Source organism: Protopterus annectens, chromosome 3.part0 (genome assembly GCF_019279795.1).
Source record: "Protopterus annectens isolate FY-2018-M chromosome 3.part0, PAN1.0, whole genome shotgun sequence".
Taxonomy (NCBI): Eukaryota; Metazoa; Chordata; order Ceratodontiformes; family Protopteridae; genus Protopterus; species Protopterus annectens.
This window is the reverse complement of record NC_056731.1, coordinates 162,590,679-162,610,585: the sequence shown is the minus strand read 5'-3', so window position 1 is coordinate 162,610,585 and position 19,907 is coordinate 162,590,679. Positions and strand designations below refer to the sequence as shown.

The window sequence follows — 19,907 nt, the reverse complement described above, 5'->3', positions numbered from 1 at the left end:
GCTTGATGGATGGATGGCTGAATGAATGGATGCATGGCTGGATGGATGGCTGGCTGCATGAATGGATGGATGGCTGGCTGCGTGAATGGCTGGGGGCTGGATGGATGGTTGGCTGGAGTGGCTAACTGGTTGGTGGGAGTAGCTGCTGGATGGATGGCTTGATGGACAGATGCCTGGCTGGATGGATAACTGGCTGCATGAATGGATGGATGGATGGATGGTTGGCTGGCCGGCTGGCTGGCTGGCTGGATGGATGTAGGATGGCTGGCTGGCTGGATGGATGGAGGATGGCTGGCTGGCTGGCTGAATGGAGGAGAAGGATGGCTGGCTGGGTGGATGGAGGAGGAGGATGGCTGGCTGGCTGGATGGAGGAGGAGGATGGCTAGCTGGTTGGAGGATGGCTGGCTGGAGGAGGATGGCTGGCTGGCTGTCTGTCTGGCTGGATGGATGGATGGAGGAGGAGGATGGCTGGCTGGAGAAGGAGGATGGCTGGCTGGCTGGATGGAGGGAGGAGGAGGATGGCTGGCTGGCTGGCTGGAGGAGGATGGCTGGCTGACTTGCTGGCTGGAGGAGGATGGCTGGCTGGCTGGCTGGCTGGAGGAGGAGGATGGCTGGCTGGCTGTCTGGATGGAGGAGGATGGCTGGCTGGCTGGCTGGATCGCTTGTTATAAAAAAAAATCTCGGTCTTTTTTTAGCAGCTGTAGAAGCTTTTAAAACAAAGCGCTCCTACAGCCGCGATCTTTGCAGGGCTCTTCCTGCCCCAATCCCCACCCCTTTCATGAATTGCAGCCAATTGCTGCACGAATTAAAGCACCCAGACCTAACAGGCAGCAGCTCTGCCTGCAGGTCCAGGTTGGTGACGTAACTGAATTGCCGTGAAAAAGCCGGAAGTAATTGCGACTTTTCCATGGCAATTCAGTGTGATCGCAAAAGCGGAACTTTTGAGGTCCCACTACTTGATACAGCAGGCAACGGGATAAGGTGGCTTAACCCGTGAGTGTCCCGCTGACAACGGGACGGGTGGCAACCTTAAGTAATGCGCTCTCTGGCATATTAATGTGTGTTTATAAAGAGCATTAGACTCTTTTTTTGAATATCATAATGATGCTCATAAATCCTTCTCCTCAATTTTCGCTCCATCTTTCCGATGTAGAAGGATTCACATTCCCCACACAGAGCTAGGTAAATAAGTCTGTTAGATTCACAATTATAAAATTGTGCACTTTCTATCCATTTATTCCTACTTGTTAGAAATATTGTCTCTGTTTGATATATAAGTGCACTGAGTGCATCTTCCTCATTTATTTGTTCCTTTCCTTTTCTTATCACCACTTCCATTATTATAAACATTTTCTAATAGGCACTTTATGTTTTGGGAGTTTCTATAGACCACTTTAAGGGGTTGATTACTACATTCCCCTATATCAGTGAAACTAAGAAACTTTTCCCATTCATCTTCAATCACCTTTCTCATACCCCTGCACAGGCATTAAATTCTAAAACTAATGCTTCACTGAAATTTCCTTCCTCTTTTTCTGTATGCCCAGGTAGAATCTCATGTGATGTGCCTAATATAGGTTTAAACTTTGATTCTCTACCTGCTGCAACTTCTCTTCTGACTTCTGCAATTAAGCTATCAGGATAGCCTCTAGCTCTGAAGAGAAGTTCAAGTAGGTTACTTTTCTCTTCGAAGTCTGCATCTTCTGATACCATTCTGCTTGCTCGGACATATTGTCCTTTAAACATATGTTTCTTTATAATGGGCAGGATGTGCACTATTGAAGTGGAGAAAGGAACTGGAAAATGTTTTCTTTCTATAAATCTTTGAAGAAAACTTGTTCTCTTTCTTAAAAAATCTCTATATCCAAAAACTGCAACTTTTCATTACTAATATTGTATGTGAATTGTGAAAACAATGTTGTATTGTTTAAATAACATAAAACCCATCTAAAATTTCTAGGTCCGTCTTCCATAAGATACCTACATCATCAAGGAACCTCTGATAGAGGTTCCATTGACATGCATATTTGGACCCTAATACAAATTTCTCCTCTCACCTAGCTAAAATTAAATTTGCGTAGGTTGGGGTACACACCGCCCCCATTGCCACTCCTTGTGTTTGCTGGTAGAACTCACCATTAAAAAATATGAAATTATATCTTAAAACCAAATCAATGAAATTCAAGCAAACTATCTGCTCATTTCTAGTGAGTTCTCCATCTTCAAAAATTATTAATTCCAACATTTTCATCCCTTCATTATGTGGGATGCTGGAAACCAGGTCGACGACATCTATTGTTACAAATTTTGTGCCGTCATTCAGTAGTTCATCCTTTACTTCCCTTAACAAATGCTATGAATACCTCAGTATTGCCCTTCTCTTCAGCCAGAATTTCTTAAGTTTGGCATCAACAAATTTTGCCAAAGGCAGAGTCTTAGATCCGTCTGCTGACACTCTATAGGTCTGAGCGGGGAGTGGGGGGTGGGGGGGGGTCTAACTCTTCCTTGTGGACTTTAAACATTCCAAATATTGATGGTATTTTGGGTTTTGTTACTTTCAAATAGTTATAAAGTTTTTTGGTCAATCAGACCTTCCTGCATCATGTCATCTAAGGCCACATCTACTTTCCTGTAAGCAATATTAATTTTGCTTAATGACACACTGGAATATTTGCTGGTATCATTTAAAATTTCATTCATTTTTCCTTCATAAGTAATTGAATCCATAATTACTATCCCCCCTCTGGAGATACCTGGGCATACAGAAAAAGAGGAAGGAAATTTCCATAAAGCACTAGTTTTAGAATGTAATGCCTGTGCAGGGGGTATGAGAAACGTGATTGAAGATGAATGGGAAAATTTTCTTAGTTTCACTGATATAGGGGAATGTAGTAATCAACCCCTTAAAGTGGTCTATAGAAACTCCCAAAACATAAAGTGCCTATTAGAAAATGTTTATAATAATGGAAGTGGTGATAAGAAAAGGAAAGGAACAAATAAATGCGGAAGATGCACTCAGTGCACTTATATATCAAACAGAGACAATATTTCTAACAAGTAGGAATAAATGGATAGAAAGTGCACAATTTTATAATTGTGAATCTAACAGACTTATTTACCTAGCTCTGTATGGGGAATGTGAATCCTTCTACATCGAAAAGATGGAGCGAAAATTGAGGAGAAGGATTTATGAGCATCATTATGATATTCAAAAAAAGAGTCTAATGCTCTTTATAAACACACATTAATATGCCAGAGAGCGCATTACTCTTTCTTTGTACTTGAACAGGTAAGTTAGAGGGGGGCTATGGGAGGAAAATATTGAATATAGACAGTTATGGTGTCAATTGACTTTGGAAGCCACCAGCCCACCAGGACTTAATGATTATACCTCCATAGCCCCCATATTAAAACTGAGAGCTGCTAAACTTTGAAGGAAGAAATTGTGTCTGTGTATTCACATTTAATGTATTTACCAAAAGAACCACTAGAGGGGGCAAACACAACATTTAGCTTATGAATTAGTGAACTTTATTCTCGGCTGGAGTGCCTTCTGTGTGGAGTCTGCATGTCCTCCCAGCGGTTGAGTGGCCTATGAAAGACATGCGTGAATGGGCGTGCCTTCGCTGAAGGTTGGGCGTCGGGCTGGTAACTCAGCACCATAAAATCTACTGCCAATCATAAGTGGACCGGAGTTCCGATGTGGCGACCTCTAACTGGGAAAAGCCAAAAAGACAAACATTAGATGTAAATATTTTATCCATGTAAATATTTTAAGCTGCGAAATAATTTGTTAATTTTTACGTTGTCACCTGCTTGATGTTCTCTAAGCTTTTACAATATTTTTTTATCTTATGTATTTTTTAATGCTTTAATGCACAAGGCACTTTTCAAGCTACACTTTAGTTATAATCAATTAGGTTAAACTGAGAATTTCTGTTGGTGGTGTTTTTAATTGGTGGAATGTCTTGGGATATATATATATATATATATATATATATATATATATATATATATATATATATATCAGTTGTTTTTAACTGAAACTATATGTATCTGATGAAGTCTGGCTGAATAAGATGAAACGTTGTGATTTTAATTGCGTTTATGCTCTTTTAAACTATTAAACCAGCTTGTTTTTTAACTACAAGACTGCGCTGAGTTCCTTTGATTTTGGTTAAAAGTTTATTTGCTGGGTACCAGTTTGTGTTTCTTTGGAATCAGTGAGTATGAAGTATAAGTAAATGAATGTGGGGGTGGGTAGGAATGGGGGTAAGGTAGGGAGGTGAGTGAGCCCGTGTGTAGTAAGGGTGAACGGAGTGGGTTGGACCAAGTCTCGGAGCACTGGAAAGTCAGAAAAAAAAACAAACACAGAAACAGTGAGTGATACTAACTGCTGGCAAGAAAAGATAATAGCTTATGGAGTCAGGAATAACAGGAATTAAGGGGGGATATCTACTGTGCACATTAAAGGATACTTAAAAAAAAACAACAACAGTTAGTGGGGGGGGCAGAGAGGTGGTAAGTGGAGAGGAGAAATTGGGTGTATAAGTAGGGGGAGCAAAGAGAAAAATATGATGAGCATGGTGGAGATCAGATTAAAAACTAAGTGAATATGTAGCAATAGGACATGGAGGAGGAAAGATGACAGAGAGACTGCAAGAGGAGAGGGAACAATTGGGTGAGGAAAAAAACTCACACACACACACACACACACACACACACACACACACACACACACACACACACACACACACACACATATATATATATATATATATATATATACACACACACACAAACACACACACACACACACACACACATATATATATATATATATATATATATACACACACACACACACATATATATATATATATTTACATATATGTATATATCTACATATTTGTGTATATATATATATATATATATATATATATATATATATATATATGTGTGTGTGTGTGTGTGTGTGTGTATATGTATATATAGATTGAGAGATAGATCTACATGCATACATATTAGCAGTAATTCATAACTGGGTCTGGGTAATGCTGTATTTAATTGTGGTTGGCATGGTTTGATCATGAGAACAATGAGGACAAATCTTGAATGATCAGACAAAGCCAAATGTGGGTAATCAAGCATTTGGCCACTCACAGGAGCTGATTACTGCCACTTAAAAATAAAAAAAAAGTCTTACCTTTCCAAAATAACTTCATTAAATAAATGGAGTTTAATGTTTCTCCATGGCTTGCTTATCTATTAATGGGGCATTTAAAGCTTGTTTGCAGCATATGTTTAGTATGTGCATATACTTGCACACTGCATACTGGTTTGCACTTCTTTTTTTTTCACTCCTGTATGGCTCTTCTGTTTATATTTTTTTCTTTTTAAATGTATGCAATACCTTTGGACAGCAACAGCAGTTAAACAAAAAAAAAAGTGTAGCACAGAAAAAAGCAGTTGTGACTGCTATCAGATTGGTATCTGGTAGCCATGCCAAAATTAAGCATCTCTGTGGCTACCAGTAACCGACCTGACAGCTGTCACAGGGGCTGTTTCACTGTGTTACAAATTCTGCTCTTTAAGTACTACTGCTGTCTGAATGTAGTGTTGCATAAATTCAAAAAGCAACAACACTTAACAAGAATTTTTAATATAGAAAAACAGCAGATGTAACTGCTGTCATTTTGGTGGCTCAAACCTTACTCAGTCATCCAGACATACTGTTGTATTCCACCACAGTGCATTTCATGCCAGTGTCACTGAAAAAAAAAAGATTAATTAAAAATGTATTTACAGTTAAAATATTAACATTAAACTTGTAGACTTCATGATGTCCAGTTTATTTGCAGCCATATAATAAACACACTATCAGTCAAAAAACAAAAACAAAAAAAAAAAATAAGGGAACCAGGCATTGTACCCAAATAACATGGGTCATATGATGAAGTTCCTGTTCACTACAATCATTTCCTTCTTTTACACCATACCTACTGTGGGTTATAAAAACATTCCCACATTTTTCACTTTCCTTAAAAGTAGCCTTATACTTTATTTTACACAGGTCTGTATACAGTCTCTGCTGTCAAACTTTTTTTCCCAATACCTTTATTTAAAAATGTTAAAATAGACAAACTTATTAGCAGCTTTCATTAACCATACAATAATGGATAAAACATATAAGAAGAGTTCCAATAACACCAACTATATACAAAAGTGCTAAATGCCTGTTTAAAATTCCAGACAGATAAATAAAAAAAGACTATTAACAACGATAAAACATTCAGAAAAAAAAAATAGGGGATAATTTTGTGCAAGTTTATTATTGAGCTCCCTTAGTTTCTTTTTGTGTATTCTAAGATATAAAAATAAGAAAACTGATTATAAATTGCGGTTATAAAGATTTTTCCAATGTTGTTTATAGTAGGAACATTTATTATCGTTAGATGTTATTAACTTAAGTGCTGATATACAGTTTATTGTAGTTTGGGTAAATCCATCCTATGACATTTTTGTTCTGTCAAGCGAATTTTGAGTAATACACAGTTTGTCCAATGAAAAGAGGGTAATTACTGCATGTAAATCTGATTGCGTTAAATCAGGAGGGGTATATGCAATAGCACAAATTCTCAGGGTAAAGTAGACTTCTCATATCCCATTTTTTCTAGTATGTCTTTAAGGGAACATTATAGTTTATACAAGCATTTGCAGCTCCAAAAAATGTATAGCAAAACAACTTTTTGATACTGACATGTTGAACAGTTAGGAGATGATGCACGGAAAATTTATTGAGTCTTTCGGGAGTCAGATAGGCATTATTTATTATTAATTGAGTATACAAAAGTTTTCTGAAAGGTAATAATTTCAGTGATGATTGAATCAAGTGGATTATTTGACTCTGTGTAATTGACGGGTTTAATATATTCCAATATTTAGAATAGACAATAGAATTTTGATATTTAATAGATGCAATTCATTTATATACCTTTTGGAGGTAAATGCTGATCATACCAATTTACATAGATTTACATCATGTTTAGTGATTTTTCGATCCCCCAAGAATTTTGAAACAAGTTCTTTAATTTGTCTCAGGATGATAAAATAGCTTGTGGCCATGACAGTAAGAATGAGTTAATTTGTTGATTTCTAAAGTTTTGCCATTACAATGCATTGTGAATTAATTCCAGAAGCTGACCTAGGGACTTAAAAGTCCTCAGCAGTATCCATACTGAGCATCATACCAATTCTTATTTCTTGCTCAAGTGCTAAATCTCCTACCAATTCAAAATTCCCGCTTAATTTGGTAGTGCATTATATGCTGATGCTTGGAAGAAACTGCATGCTGATGCAATATCTGCATGGAAGAAATCTTCTGTCCTTTGGAAAGAATGCTTTTTTGAAGGAGGGTCTTGTTTATTTATTTATGTATTTTTTTTTTTAAGGCCAGGCTGCCCCCACCACTAACACTGGCCCCTAGGCAGCTGCCTAGGTGACCTTGTGCTGGATCCAGCCCTGGTAATAATTGCATGGGTATCTAGTACAGTGAGATCAGATCCATAGTTCAGATGGACTGTTTAGTGCAGGCTGCAGTAAGTCATTTTTAAACTTCACGAATTTCAACCATTTTTATTAAAAAGTAATGTATATAGTCGAGCGATCTCATATTTATTTCCAGAGACTATATTTCAAGATAGCTTCCTTCCAACATCAGTTAGTTGGATAGAAGCATTTAAAGTTTGTCATCCAAAGTTAAGATGAGAAGTGCTAAATGTTTACTGTTAATATAAAATACGATCCCAGAATCAAATATGCCCATTTTTGGTATTCCATAGTAATATGTGGATATTGTGGTAGTGATAATGGTGATTAAATAAATATGGGCACTTTGTGGATGCCCATGAACTTCACCACTGGAGTTGTGCAGGGTTCAGTACAAGAACCACTTTTAAAAGTTTTAATATATTGCAAACAAGAAAAGATCCTGAAATGATGGCATTCAGTTAAATGACTTAACTTTTTTTAGGGGGAGAAATGGATTGTTACTATGTACCTCTGAAGACTTAAAGAATAGGAAGTGTTTAGTATCTCTAGAAGAAGAAGGTCTTATGCCTGAGATTCTGAAACTCCTATCACTACTACTGGATATAAAGGGGGGAGGTAAATCTTTATTTAACAGCAGGAGAGATACTCGGGAACAGATATAATGTTCACGATCTGTGTGAGAAATTCCACCACAAGAGCTAAAGTGACAGTAAATCCATATAATTGAAAGTCCATATCAGTAAATAAGGAATTCATAGCTCAAATGTGTGTAGCACTAGCTAGTTGTGATGTTCTGTACAGTTTTGGTACCATACCTTAAGCAGCACATGACCAGTTTGGGGATGGTACAGAAAAATGCAGCTAAATGACTTTGGAGATAGCAAGGCAGCCCCCTGAGGAAGGGTTTAGGTTTTGCATAAAAAATTTAGACTCGTAACACATAACTTGATAAAGCTGACATGCTGGAATAACATTAGCACTACATAAATGGTTTTCCCTAGAACATGTTCCTTAAATGCATCATTCTCTTCTGTCTGCTCAGGAGTTTCAGAAAGATGAAATATGTTCATGACAGAATCAATGCAGACATACAAGAATCTGGTTCTCATTATATACATACACACATACATAGATAAATCCATAAAAAAATGTTCAAGCATGGGCTTTAATGCCCTTCTAGTTTGCCAAAATACCAAAACAGTTGTTCCCATAATAAGTGTCCAAACTGTTCTTAAAAATATCTAAACTTGTTCTTGCTTTGATGTAATTTGTTAGTCTATTACATGCATCAGCTGCTCTGTTAGAGAACCAATTAGTGCACTTCTTATTCCTATAGAATCTTCTGCATATGTTGTCTGATGATTCTCTACTACTTTTTGATAACCCCAAACATTCCATAGTTGTCTCCTCTTAAATATCCATATAACACACTGTAGAAGTTCAGATATTTCAGACTTTCATAATAACTCAAATTTTCACATCCATAGATGCAATTGATACATTTCCGCTGTACTCCTTCCAATTCCTCATGCTTGTTTTCTTATAATGTTTCCATATTGTTATTCCATACACAAGTTTCGGTCTGATGTAACTAACAAACAATGACTTCATCATTTCTGATTTCCTAGACTTTATAAATCTTTTTATAGAACCTATAATTCTATAACTATCATTAACCAATTGGGTGATATGAGTCGAAAAAACTCAAAGCTGAATCAACCCATATACCCAGGTCCTGAAATTAATTTACAGTTTTAGTCACTGTGTGCTGTGTTAAATATTTACCTTTTAATTTATGTCACCCAAATCTCAAATGCTTAGTTTTTGATGTATTTATCAGCATATTATTCTGCTGTGCCCAAACGGTCAATTTAGTGAAGTTATTTTGCAGACATGCCTTATCTGTAACACATGTAATCAGTTTACCCAATTTCAAGCCATCTGTATACAGACTGTAGAACACCTCAGATGACAAACATAGATCTGAAAGATACAATCTAAACAAGCATGGGTCTAAGGACAGATCCCCATAGGACACCCTGAATGTAACCAAGAATGTCACCTGTCCAATTTTGTATGATACTTGCCATGTCCTACTTGTAAGGCATGCAGCTATCCATCTTATCATTACCTTGTTGTTCTAATTTATTGATCAGTACTTTGTGTAGGACCCTGAAAAAAGCCAAACTTAAATCTATATAAATTATATCACAGTGACCCTGAAAAAAGCCAAACTTAAATCTATATAAATTATATCACAGTGACCCTGAAAAAAGCCAAACTTAAATCTATATAAATTATATTACAGTGACCCTGAAAAAAGCCAAACTTAAATCTATATAAATTACATCACAGCACTATTTTTTATTCATAGCTGTTATTATATTGTTATAGAACATCACATTACAAGTGGTAAGAGATCTGTTTTCAACATATGCATGCTATGTGGTTTGAAGTCCCAACCTTTCCAGTTCTGACAATGACTTATCCAATATTACCTTCTCCATTATTTTTCTACGACATGAAAGCAAACTTAAGTGTGAGTATGACTCTGAGTTTGTCCTATTCTCTTTTCCCTTAAAGACGGGTTTAACAAGTATATGTCTCCAATCTTGAGGAATCTCCCCATATTTATATGACCTAATCATAATAGATATAATGGTACTGTAAGTTCAAGTGTTCTCAGGTCATTATTACTAATTCAGTCTCATACCTGTGCTTTGTTTGGATCCAGTTTGCATAGATCTTTTTTCGATATAATCTTATTTCATTTATTTGAGGTTACCTAAGTGTCTCTAGTACAATTTCTCACATCCTTTGTGGAGCTAAAATGCTTTGCATAAGTTTTTGTAAATACATCTATAATTTGTTGGTCTAAGAATAAATTTTAGAATCTACACAGTTTATCAGTTCGTATATCTTGACTCCTTCCACACCTTATGTATTTATAAAATGGTTTCCTGTTATGCTCAGTTTCTTTATATAAAATTTGTTAATTTTTTTTCTTGATCTTGTCTCACACTATGTTTAATTTGTCTGTCCAGCTTGTTTGTTTCAGTTTTCAAAGCTGTAGTTAGAACTCTTTTGATATTTCTTATATTTTTTGTCTCTCACATTAATCAAGTATCTTTTCATTAGGACAGAGAACCACTTGGGACATGAAGAGGTAAAGAGGAACTAGCCACAAACATTACTTTTCGTAAAATTCAAGTGTCTAGTCTATATCTTCTGTCTGTATACATTCTATTGCACAGTTTAATTTGTGATGGTGATTTAAGAAAGAGTAATTAAAAATAGAACTTTCTGATGGTAAAGTGATATTCTTTCTTTTATTGCAGTATTCTGTTAACAAAGCAGTCAACGTCATACTATCCATGGCTAAGGATATTCCATTATGGACGTTTGCCCACCTACACCACAAGCAGCAACAGGCAAGCCTTCTCTTTTATCTATTTTGGACTTCATTCACACCAAACAAGCAGACCATTTAAGTTTGAAGTTTTTAAATGTTATTTTTACTTTTGGATTTATTAATGAGGTTTAGCACATTTAGGTATAATATAAAGTAATACTGTAGTACATTCAGCATCATTATTAGATTATATAAAAACTAACAAATTTGCACTGTAATAAATGTTCAGTCTAGTGTGGTTGAAATGCATCTTGATATATCTTGCAAGTAAAATTCTTATTAAGTTTATTTACCATATGGGCCAGAGTATTTACTTCTTTTAATAATACATTTATTTATTGACATATGATTACCAGGAGGAGCCTATTTTCAGTGGAGGCCCAGGAAGAGAAGGTCCAAAGTATTACAAAACATTTTAAAAACAATTTTACAATATTCAAAAACAATACAAAAAAATCCACAGTTTAAGTAATTATACCAAGTCAGATATAATATGGAAACACTGGTTAAGAATAGATACAAGGCATATGACAATGATTTCATATTTAGAGAAATTTTAACCAATTTATAGAACAATTGAAGGTAAGTTAGTATAATAAAACAGGGACTGCAATATGAAGTGAGAGAAAAGCAGGCTTATGGTATATTTAGTGAGAAAGCCAGAGAAGGGAAATTGATTGAAGTAAGGAAGCAAGTGAAGATGGGAGAATAAAAAGATGTACATTATGAATACGTATTTGCTAACATTTAGGGATATAGTTTATCCTGGTGCTGAACAAGAACAGAGACAGATTTTGGCTAGGCAGTCTTTCAGAGTGGCTTTGAAAGATGGGCAGGAGGGTGTTGACCTGATGGGTACAGGAAAGGAATTCTAGGCCTAAGCAATGTGGTATGAGTATAGACAGTGCCCAGCAGATTTGATAGGTTTGTGGACAGATAGGGCTTTTTGGTAATTGGATCATAATGACGAACTGGGAACATAGTTGTGTAGAATGTTATTTAGTGCTAGACAAGCACTGGTTAGTTAGTGCTAACCAGTTTAGGCTTTTTAGTGCTAAATAGTAGTGGGTTCTTAAAGCAGTCTTTGCTGCAAATTTAGCAAGTTTGTTATAGCATTGTTCATGTTTTGATTTTTGCGATGCCTGAGGGTTAGTAAGGATGGGAATGCCATAAACAATTGTGGGGAGGAGATAAGTAGTTACAAGTGTAGTTTTAGTTCTGTTGGTGAAAAAGTTTTTGGCTCTGTAAATCATCCCTAGTTTTTGATGAGGTATTTCTTATGCAATTTTGTATATGCAGGTCAAATGTAAGATTATTATCTACTATCATCCTTAATAATTTGCTATGAAGTCATAGTTAGTTGTTTTTTTTTTTTTTGAGCATGAGTTGTGAGTTACAAAGCCATAATTTAGTGGCTGTTAAAGCTTCCTGAATAACTTTTGGAGGTGTCTCAGCAGAATGAACGCTCTGTCTTTATTCCAGCAAAAAATAAAACTGCGTTAAGTTAACTCTTTCGTAAAATAGTCATGGACTTCATCAGAGTTAATGGAAAACTGGCTCCAAGCCATTTAAAAAAGCATAGGAGTGAATCACGATCACCTCCACATGAATAATTAACCACATTACTCAAATAAAATTTGCGAAAACGCATATCAAATTTCTAACTACCTAATTCATTTAAAAATGTGTTGAAAAATATAAATAACTATAATAGTAAATATTGAACAGTTATAAAAGCACATAAAAAGTTGTTAATATGTGAAGGCAAGTTTAACTTACAACTTATTGGCTCTTGCCTTCAACACATTCAGAATAGAAACACTGTCATTGAGACAGGCGAAAACAGTGGCATTCAGTCTCAGCTGCCAGACCAGTTCTTTATACTCTAACAACACAGTCATGTCACCCACCATTTCACTGACACCCACCTTGTCAGTAACAAAGAAGATGAATTTTTTGAAAGAAATACACAAACCCTTATGTCTATACAGGGCATTCGTAGACTTATTCATTTTTGTACCATAAATATGCTTTCTAACCCTCTCATTTAACTTCCTATTAGTTTTGCCCACATAGAAAACATCCCAAGTTATGCAGCAAGCTAGATAAACCACCCAAGTGGTGTCACAACTACACATCCCAGGACAAAGGAGGGTCCAGTCATAACCCTTTACCACTGTATAAGGACCCTCATGTATAAACCCAAACTGCTTGCAATAACCGCATACAAACATGTGATTGTGACCTTTCTGAGCATATTGTGTGTACTTATTCATTTCCAAAATATTTTTCAAATTCTTCCTTCTACTAAACACAATAGGTGGCTGGTCACCCAAATTCTTCTCATCTCACCAGTGAACACCAAACCCCAATTCCTTCTAATATATTCTATGTACCTGTGGATATCACTACTAAAGGGGATGATGAAAGAAAGACGCACTGTGATAAGTGGAAACACACTTATTTAAATGGCTTGGAGCCAGTCTTTCATTAACTCTGATGAATTACACGACTATTGGACGAAAGCGCTAAGTGAATGTAGTTTTTATTTTTGCCAGAATAAAGACAGAGATTTCATTCTGCTGAGTGTCTTTTTTGATTTGGTTTTCATTTTCTCTACTTGGTTTCTGGTTTGTGTGTAATTTTTGGAGGTTTGCCATGTTTTGCACAAGCAGTAAAAACTATGTAGCACATTATAATACTAACAGGAGGGGGCAGTGAAAGTAATGTGATTAATTTCTGTTGACATATAATACCTGGATTTCAGATGTCTAAAAGTATCCAGATTACACAGCATATCCACAAATATAAAAGTTCACATCAGATATTCAGTTGTTCCCAACTATATTAATAAGTAAGCTAGTCTGCAAGAACAGAGGGATAGCTTTCATTTTTAAGGTGAACAAAACAGCCAGCAAGCCAGAGGGTTCTCTTGGAAGAGAGAGGCCTGACTGACTGAAGGATAATTTTCTCCTGTTTATGGTAGGGGCATAAATTTAAATCAAACTGAGGTCATGAAGAATTACATATCTACCAAGGTGAACATTTCAAGTATCTGAAGAAAAGTACAGTTGCTTACTTTCCTTACCATAAAGGTTCATGTTCGAACAGATTACTGTTGCAGAAGCTATTACATATAGGGTGTATCCTGATGAGGATACCATATATCTGGCCATTCTACAAAGTTGAGGGCTCTTCCCTCATGAACTCTACATCTGTCCTTAGCATGAGACAGTGGGTTAGTAAAAGGACATATGAATGCATCAAAACTCAGAGATTTCTTGCCCAACAAAAGGCTGAAGCCTAAAGCTCCAAGTAAAGTCATCTTATAAAAGAAAAGGGAGAAGAATATCCCACCTTGGTCAGGGACGGGAATAAAAAGGGTGGGGGTTGAGAAAGTGTGGTAGTACTGCAACAGTAGTCTGCTCAAACATCTATGACAAAGCAAACTACACAAATGTACTATGTTCTTTATTAGATCACTGTTGAAGTAGCTTATTGCATTAGGATGATTGCCAAAGATCAAGAAAAAAGGTTAGATAGAGAAGATCCAGAGTTCAGGATTTCCTGACGAACAGTCCTGATGAAGTCTGCTCTGACTCTGGAAACAGAATCCAGCATGTAATGTTTGGTAAAGGTATGAGCTGTTGACCAAGTTGCTGCTGCTAATATGTGGCAACTGTTCTAGTAGACTGAAGCTTGACTTTCTGAGACAGATTTTTGCCATGGGTGGAATTGCAGAACTGAATGAAAAGGTAAAACCAGCTAGAGATAATGTGTTCAGATACCGTCTGTCCTTTATACAAAAATTGATTAGATATCCTGAAATCTTTAGTTTTATCCAAGAAAAATCTCAGCTGTTTGTGAACAGCCAGGAAACGAAGAATCCTTTCATCTTTGTTTTAATGGTCAGGATAGAAAAATACAGGAAGCTGTATAGATTGAGTGTGAGTAAATTTAGAGACCGCTTTAAGCACAAAGGAAGGATTAGTTCTGAGACTCACACCGTCCTTGTGAAAGATTAAAAAAAGGCTGAACAGACATAAGGCCTTTAATTCAGATTCCAGCTAGTAGAGGTTAAAACTACATGTAGGGCTCTTTTCCATGTAAGAAACTTTGGAGGAGAGTTGACTGCAGGTTCAAAGGAATATACTTTATTTTAACAAAATTAAAATCCAAGGAGTTACCTTTTTTCTTTTTGGTCTGATATGCAAAAAACATTTAAAAAATTGTTTGACTCGAGACAAAGAAAAAAGAGCTGGATCCAGAGGCAGACATAGCGAAATGGCTGAGATGTGCACCTTTATTGAACAGCATGCAAGGCCAGAATCGAACAATTCAATCAGGTAGTGACTAACCAGATGTGCCTTTGCTTGAGATTGACCCTGTCCTCTAGTCTTACATCAGAAAGAAAATCTTTTCCACTTGAATAAATAAGATTTTTAGTAGCAGCAGGTTTTCTTGCCTCCTTTAAAACCTGTTGAATGTTCTTGGAAAGAAAAGGTGCAGAAAAGTGCTCAAAAGCCTATCATCCATAGAGTAAGATTATGGTGAATCAGAGATTCCTTGTCCTGTCTGAGCAAGCCCACTCTGTGAGGAAGCTTTTAGAAATCAAGAAGGGAAGACCAGTGTTGTCTGGTCCAAAAGCGAATTGCCAGCAACATCTTTCCAAGTTCCTTTTGATCTTTTGAAGGACTTTAAAAACAAGAGAAAAGGGGAGAAAGGCATAAAGAAACATCCTCTTTCTCAGACTTGAGAATGCATCCGTCTTCCAGACCTCTTTTCAAGGTGGTCTGGAGTAGAAGAGTTTCAGTTGTCTATTTAAACTAGAGGCAAATAGATCTATTTAGAGAGCACCCCACTGCTGGATTATCTGTAGGATGACCTCGCAGTTTAGCATCAACTAAGGTCTATCCTGAATCCGCTCAAAGAGTCTGCAATTGTGTTCTGCTTTGATGGAATTTAAGCTGCCTTTAGAAATAAATTGTCGTAAAGTTCTATATCCCAGGCAATCTTTGCCATTCTGCAAAGGGGTAAGATTTTGTTCCTCCCTGTTTGTGTACCATATCACAGTAATGCTGTCTCTTATCACTAACAGAGCTCTTAGAGATGAAAGATGATTCAGAGCTTTGAGGTATATCACCATAAATTTCTTCAAGTTGATGTGTTTGCACCTGTGCTGGATTCCCATATTCCCTACACCTTGATACCCTGAGATACAACACTCCAAGAAGCCTGAGTTGCATAAGACTTCATTGTCCCACCACAGAAGTTTCTTTTTTTACAGATTTGAAAAGTGGAATTGGAAAGGCAGGAAGTTTATTGGGCCCAAACTGATTTGAGAAACTTTTCAGTCTTTCTCATGTGAAGTCTGCCAAGAGGTATCATAAGGCTAGAGGAAGCCATGAAACCTAGAGCTCTCAGAAAGGGTCTATATTAGATAAACAAAAGTTTATCTTACCGAACGCTGACATTATCGAAAATCCCGGAACTCGAAACTGCAACTTCAATAACAGGCTTGAAAAAGCTGAAAGTACTTGTCCATTGTTTACATCAGAAGGGTTCTTCACTTTTATGTTTGTTTTTATGACATCCACTTGTTTTAAAGCTGTGGAATTATAGATTCATACTAAGATAACTGCCCTTGCGAGCCATTTTAAGCCTAGCCAATTATCCCTTGTGAGACTCAAACCCTGCATCTTATGTTTGTAAGGCAAACACCTTAACCATTAGGCCACCCTCCCAACCACAATGCCACTTGACTTTTACAGCAGCAAAGCTCTATATTTCATATATTGTGGATTCAAAATGGTAAAAGCCTGTTATTGAAGCTGTTGTTTTGAAGCTGTCTTTTAGCCATTTTGGTTGTTTAGCAAGTTTTGAATACTCAGATGAAATACTAATACCTGTGGTGCAATGCTCTTCCAATATTTACAATAATATTAATCTGTGAATTGGGACAAGGAATGACTTTTTTAGATTCAAAATGAAGTCTAGATTGTTGAAAAGGATTCACTGCATGCTGTAAGGCTGGTAGAAAATCTTGACTGGTTGAGGCTGTTGTTAGGCAATTGTCCAGATAAGGGAAAATGTGCATGCTTTGAAGCATGCAAAGATCTATCACTAGAGTAAGGCATTTGGTGAAGACTCTGAGTGGTAGAAGGACCAAAGGGCAAAGGACATAAATTGAAAATGCAATCCCAAAGCACATAACTTTAAACATAATCTCCATTCTTTGTGACTAGGAATATGCAAATAAGCATCCTTCATATCTAGGGTGACTAGAAAAGTTTGAGGTGTTAGCATTTTGAATTTTGGAATGAGCAGAGAGGTGTTTAGCGTGGACAGATCTAAATTGGATTTATACATGCCTTCTTTCCTGAGAACTAGAAAAGCCTTATCCAGATTGCTATGGAAGGACTAGTTCTATCATCCCTAATAAAGTAAGTCTGCATTGGTTTGAAGCAAGATGGAGTTTGTCTTTTGGAGGTTGAAGAATCCATAATGATACGGAACAGAATGCCCACTGTAGTCTGCATCCATGTTCAATACTAAGTAGCACCCAAGACTCTGCTGTTACTGATTGCCATGCAGGATGGAATAGGGAAAGAGTCCCTGCAATTTTCAGGGGAAAGCTGTGGAGGGGAGGGAAGGATGAAAAAAAAAGTCTGAAGCTTTTATTTTGGAAGAAGGATGCTTGGAACCATCAGCTTGCTTTTTTGACATCACTTTGCCATTTCTTTCTGAACTATTGTTTGACAGATTTTTGATGATCTGATTTGTAAAGCTTGCAAAAAAAGAATCATGGATAGCAGGAGTAGCTTCTCTGCAATCTGAGAATCAGAGATGAGAACAATTGCTTTAACACACTGTGTAAGTTATGTGGAATTATGAAATAAGTTCGTAGCTAAGTGTGCATTTAACAGCTGAGCTTTGATATCTGCTGCAAATGCTTTAATTGCAATCCAAGCATGTTTTCTCATTACTGTCATTGTAGCAGCAGGCTTGGAAACAACATTTACTGCATCTTAGGCACATTTAGTAGTACGCTTAGGCACCTGAGATGCAGAATTAAGCATTTCCATAACAATGAGTTTTAGATCAAAATTTGGTAGACTAGCTAAGGATTGCCCATATTAGACAAAATAGGCAAACGTTACATAGATGTAGGAATCTGACAATCAATGACCTTGAAAGCTAGAGTGGAAGTATATATAAACCTTTTTTGACAAATCTGTCTCTTGTTCTGCTATCCTTATTGTTAAAGACTGGATTCTAGTACTTTATCTTTACCCAAAGAAATGGTAAAATGGCGTAGGACCCTGGCATATTACCAAAAATGATGACAGGGTCAGCAGAGTTTTTAAAGTACTTTCATGCATCTGGGGGAGCATAAAACCTGTCATTTTTTTTGGGGAGCTGGAGGTTGGAAGTTTGGGGTTTAAGGAAGTTCACACAGAGTAATTCATTGTACTTTTTCTGTGAGTCAGACATTTCTTTGACCACCTATTTTGAAAAAAAAAAGCATTCATTTTTTTCTACTGCATTACCAAAGCAGATTTCCTCATTGGGGAGTCCAATGATAAAGTATCCTCTGTCAGAGATACGCAGCCTGTCAGGGAAAGAATGTGAGAAGCATGATGTAGTCCTTTATTATTTTTTGAGTCAGACTAATCCTCTTCTTTTTCTTCTTCAGAAGAGGAATGGACTCACTTTCTCTTAATAGTCGAGTAAAAAGAAGAAGCAGACAAAGAAGACTTTTAAAACTGAATGGTTTTAAACAGTAATTGGGCAAAGTTATGCCAATATTTCATGCTCTTCTTCTGAACAGAAGGTTAGAAGGAGGAGATAAATGCACTGGTTTCTGAGTCTGCTTTTTGGGACAGCCTGTATTGGTCTTCAGGTATGAAGCCATAGGTGTGACCTCACGGAGTGAGCCTCTGATGTCTACCTATACAACTGGTGTATACCTCCCTCATCCTCAGAAATATATCCATGGTTCTCCCTTCATGGTGGACTCCGATGGATGAATGGTCTGTTTTCATATGCCAGGGTCCTAGGCCATAGCTGCTGCTAAAGGCCCCAGAGAAGTATACTGATGGTCCAAGGGCTGCAATTGTGCCCAAATGGAATCGACAGCAAGAGACTGTGAAAGAATGATGACCATACAATCATTATCACTCTCTTTTCTTGTTGATTTTTTTTCATTTTTCTTCCATAAGTGGGTAGGTCTGCCACAAGGGAAGATGATGACATGGCCACTCATGCTGAGTCATGTAAATGTCTGTTCGGGTGAAAAATAAAAATCCACCCCCCCACTCCCAAACAAAACACTCAGCTAGTGTGGGAATCTTTGTATGGAATTTGATGGCTACAACTACACTTGTCCTTTATGACAGATATAAGCAAAGATTTTATCTCTTAAGGAAAAGGAAAGGCCCTCAAGATGGTTCTTATCTGCTTGAAGATAATGAGCTGAAGCCAACTGTACAGTTTTACCAAACAAAAAGCTATTAAGAGTTTTTCATATGTGTACTAATGGCTGGAAAGTTGTGCATTTTGGTCCATCCATAAATCCCTCTTTAACTAGCCCATCCTCTCTTATTAAGTGTTATTGTAAACCATTCATGGAAGGTGCCAGAAGCTTTGTTAACTGGCCAGATGTATGATGTCCTTGGCTGGATACATCCCATATCTAACTGTGGCTGCAGAAGTCAACTAATGAAGTAAAATGAAGGAATCCCCATCAGTATGCATACAGCTTGTCATAGTTGTAAGTGTTATGTAACATGGGATCTGTCTAAGAGAATGAACTATTTATAGACATGCTGTTGGACAGTTCTCACAGGGAATGTTAAAAATGCTGCAAGATGTGTCATATGCTAACAGCTGATGTCTCACAATTGTACAGTTGTGCATTGCCATATGGTGACAGATAAAATTA

General features: G+C 36.9%; 1 protein-coding gene across 1 annotated transcript in view; it reads left to right on the top strand.

Annotated features, from left to right (window-relative positions):
- LOC122796791 (dynein axonemal heavy chain 5-like) overlaps positions 1–19,907 on the top strand; it is a 2,204,633-nt gene that overhangs the window by 652,207 nt on the left and 1,532,519 nt on the right. The window contains exon 25 of the mRNA XM_044065521.1: positions 10,890–10,982. Within this exon, the coding sequence (XP_043921456.1) occupies positions 10,890–10,982 (93 nt within the window). The remainder of the gene's footprint in view (positions 1–10,889; positions 10,983–19,907) is intronic.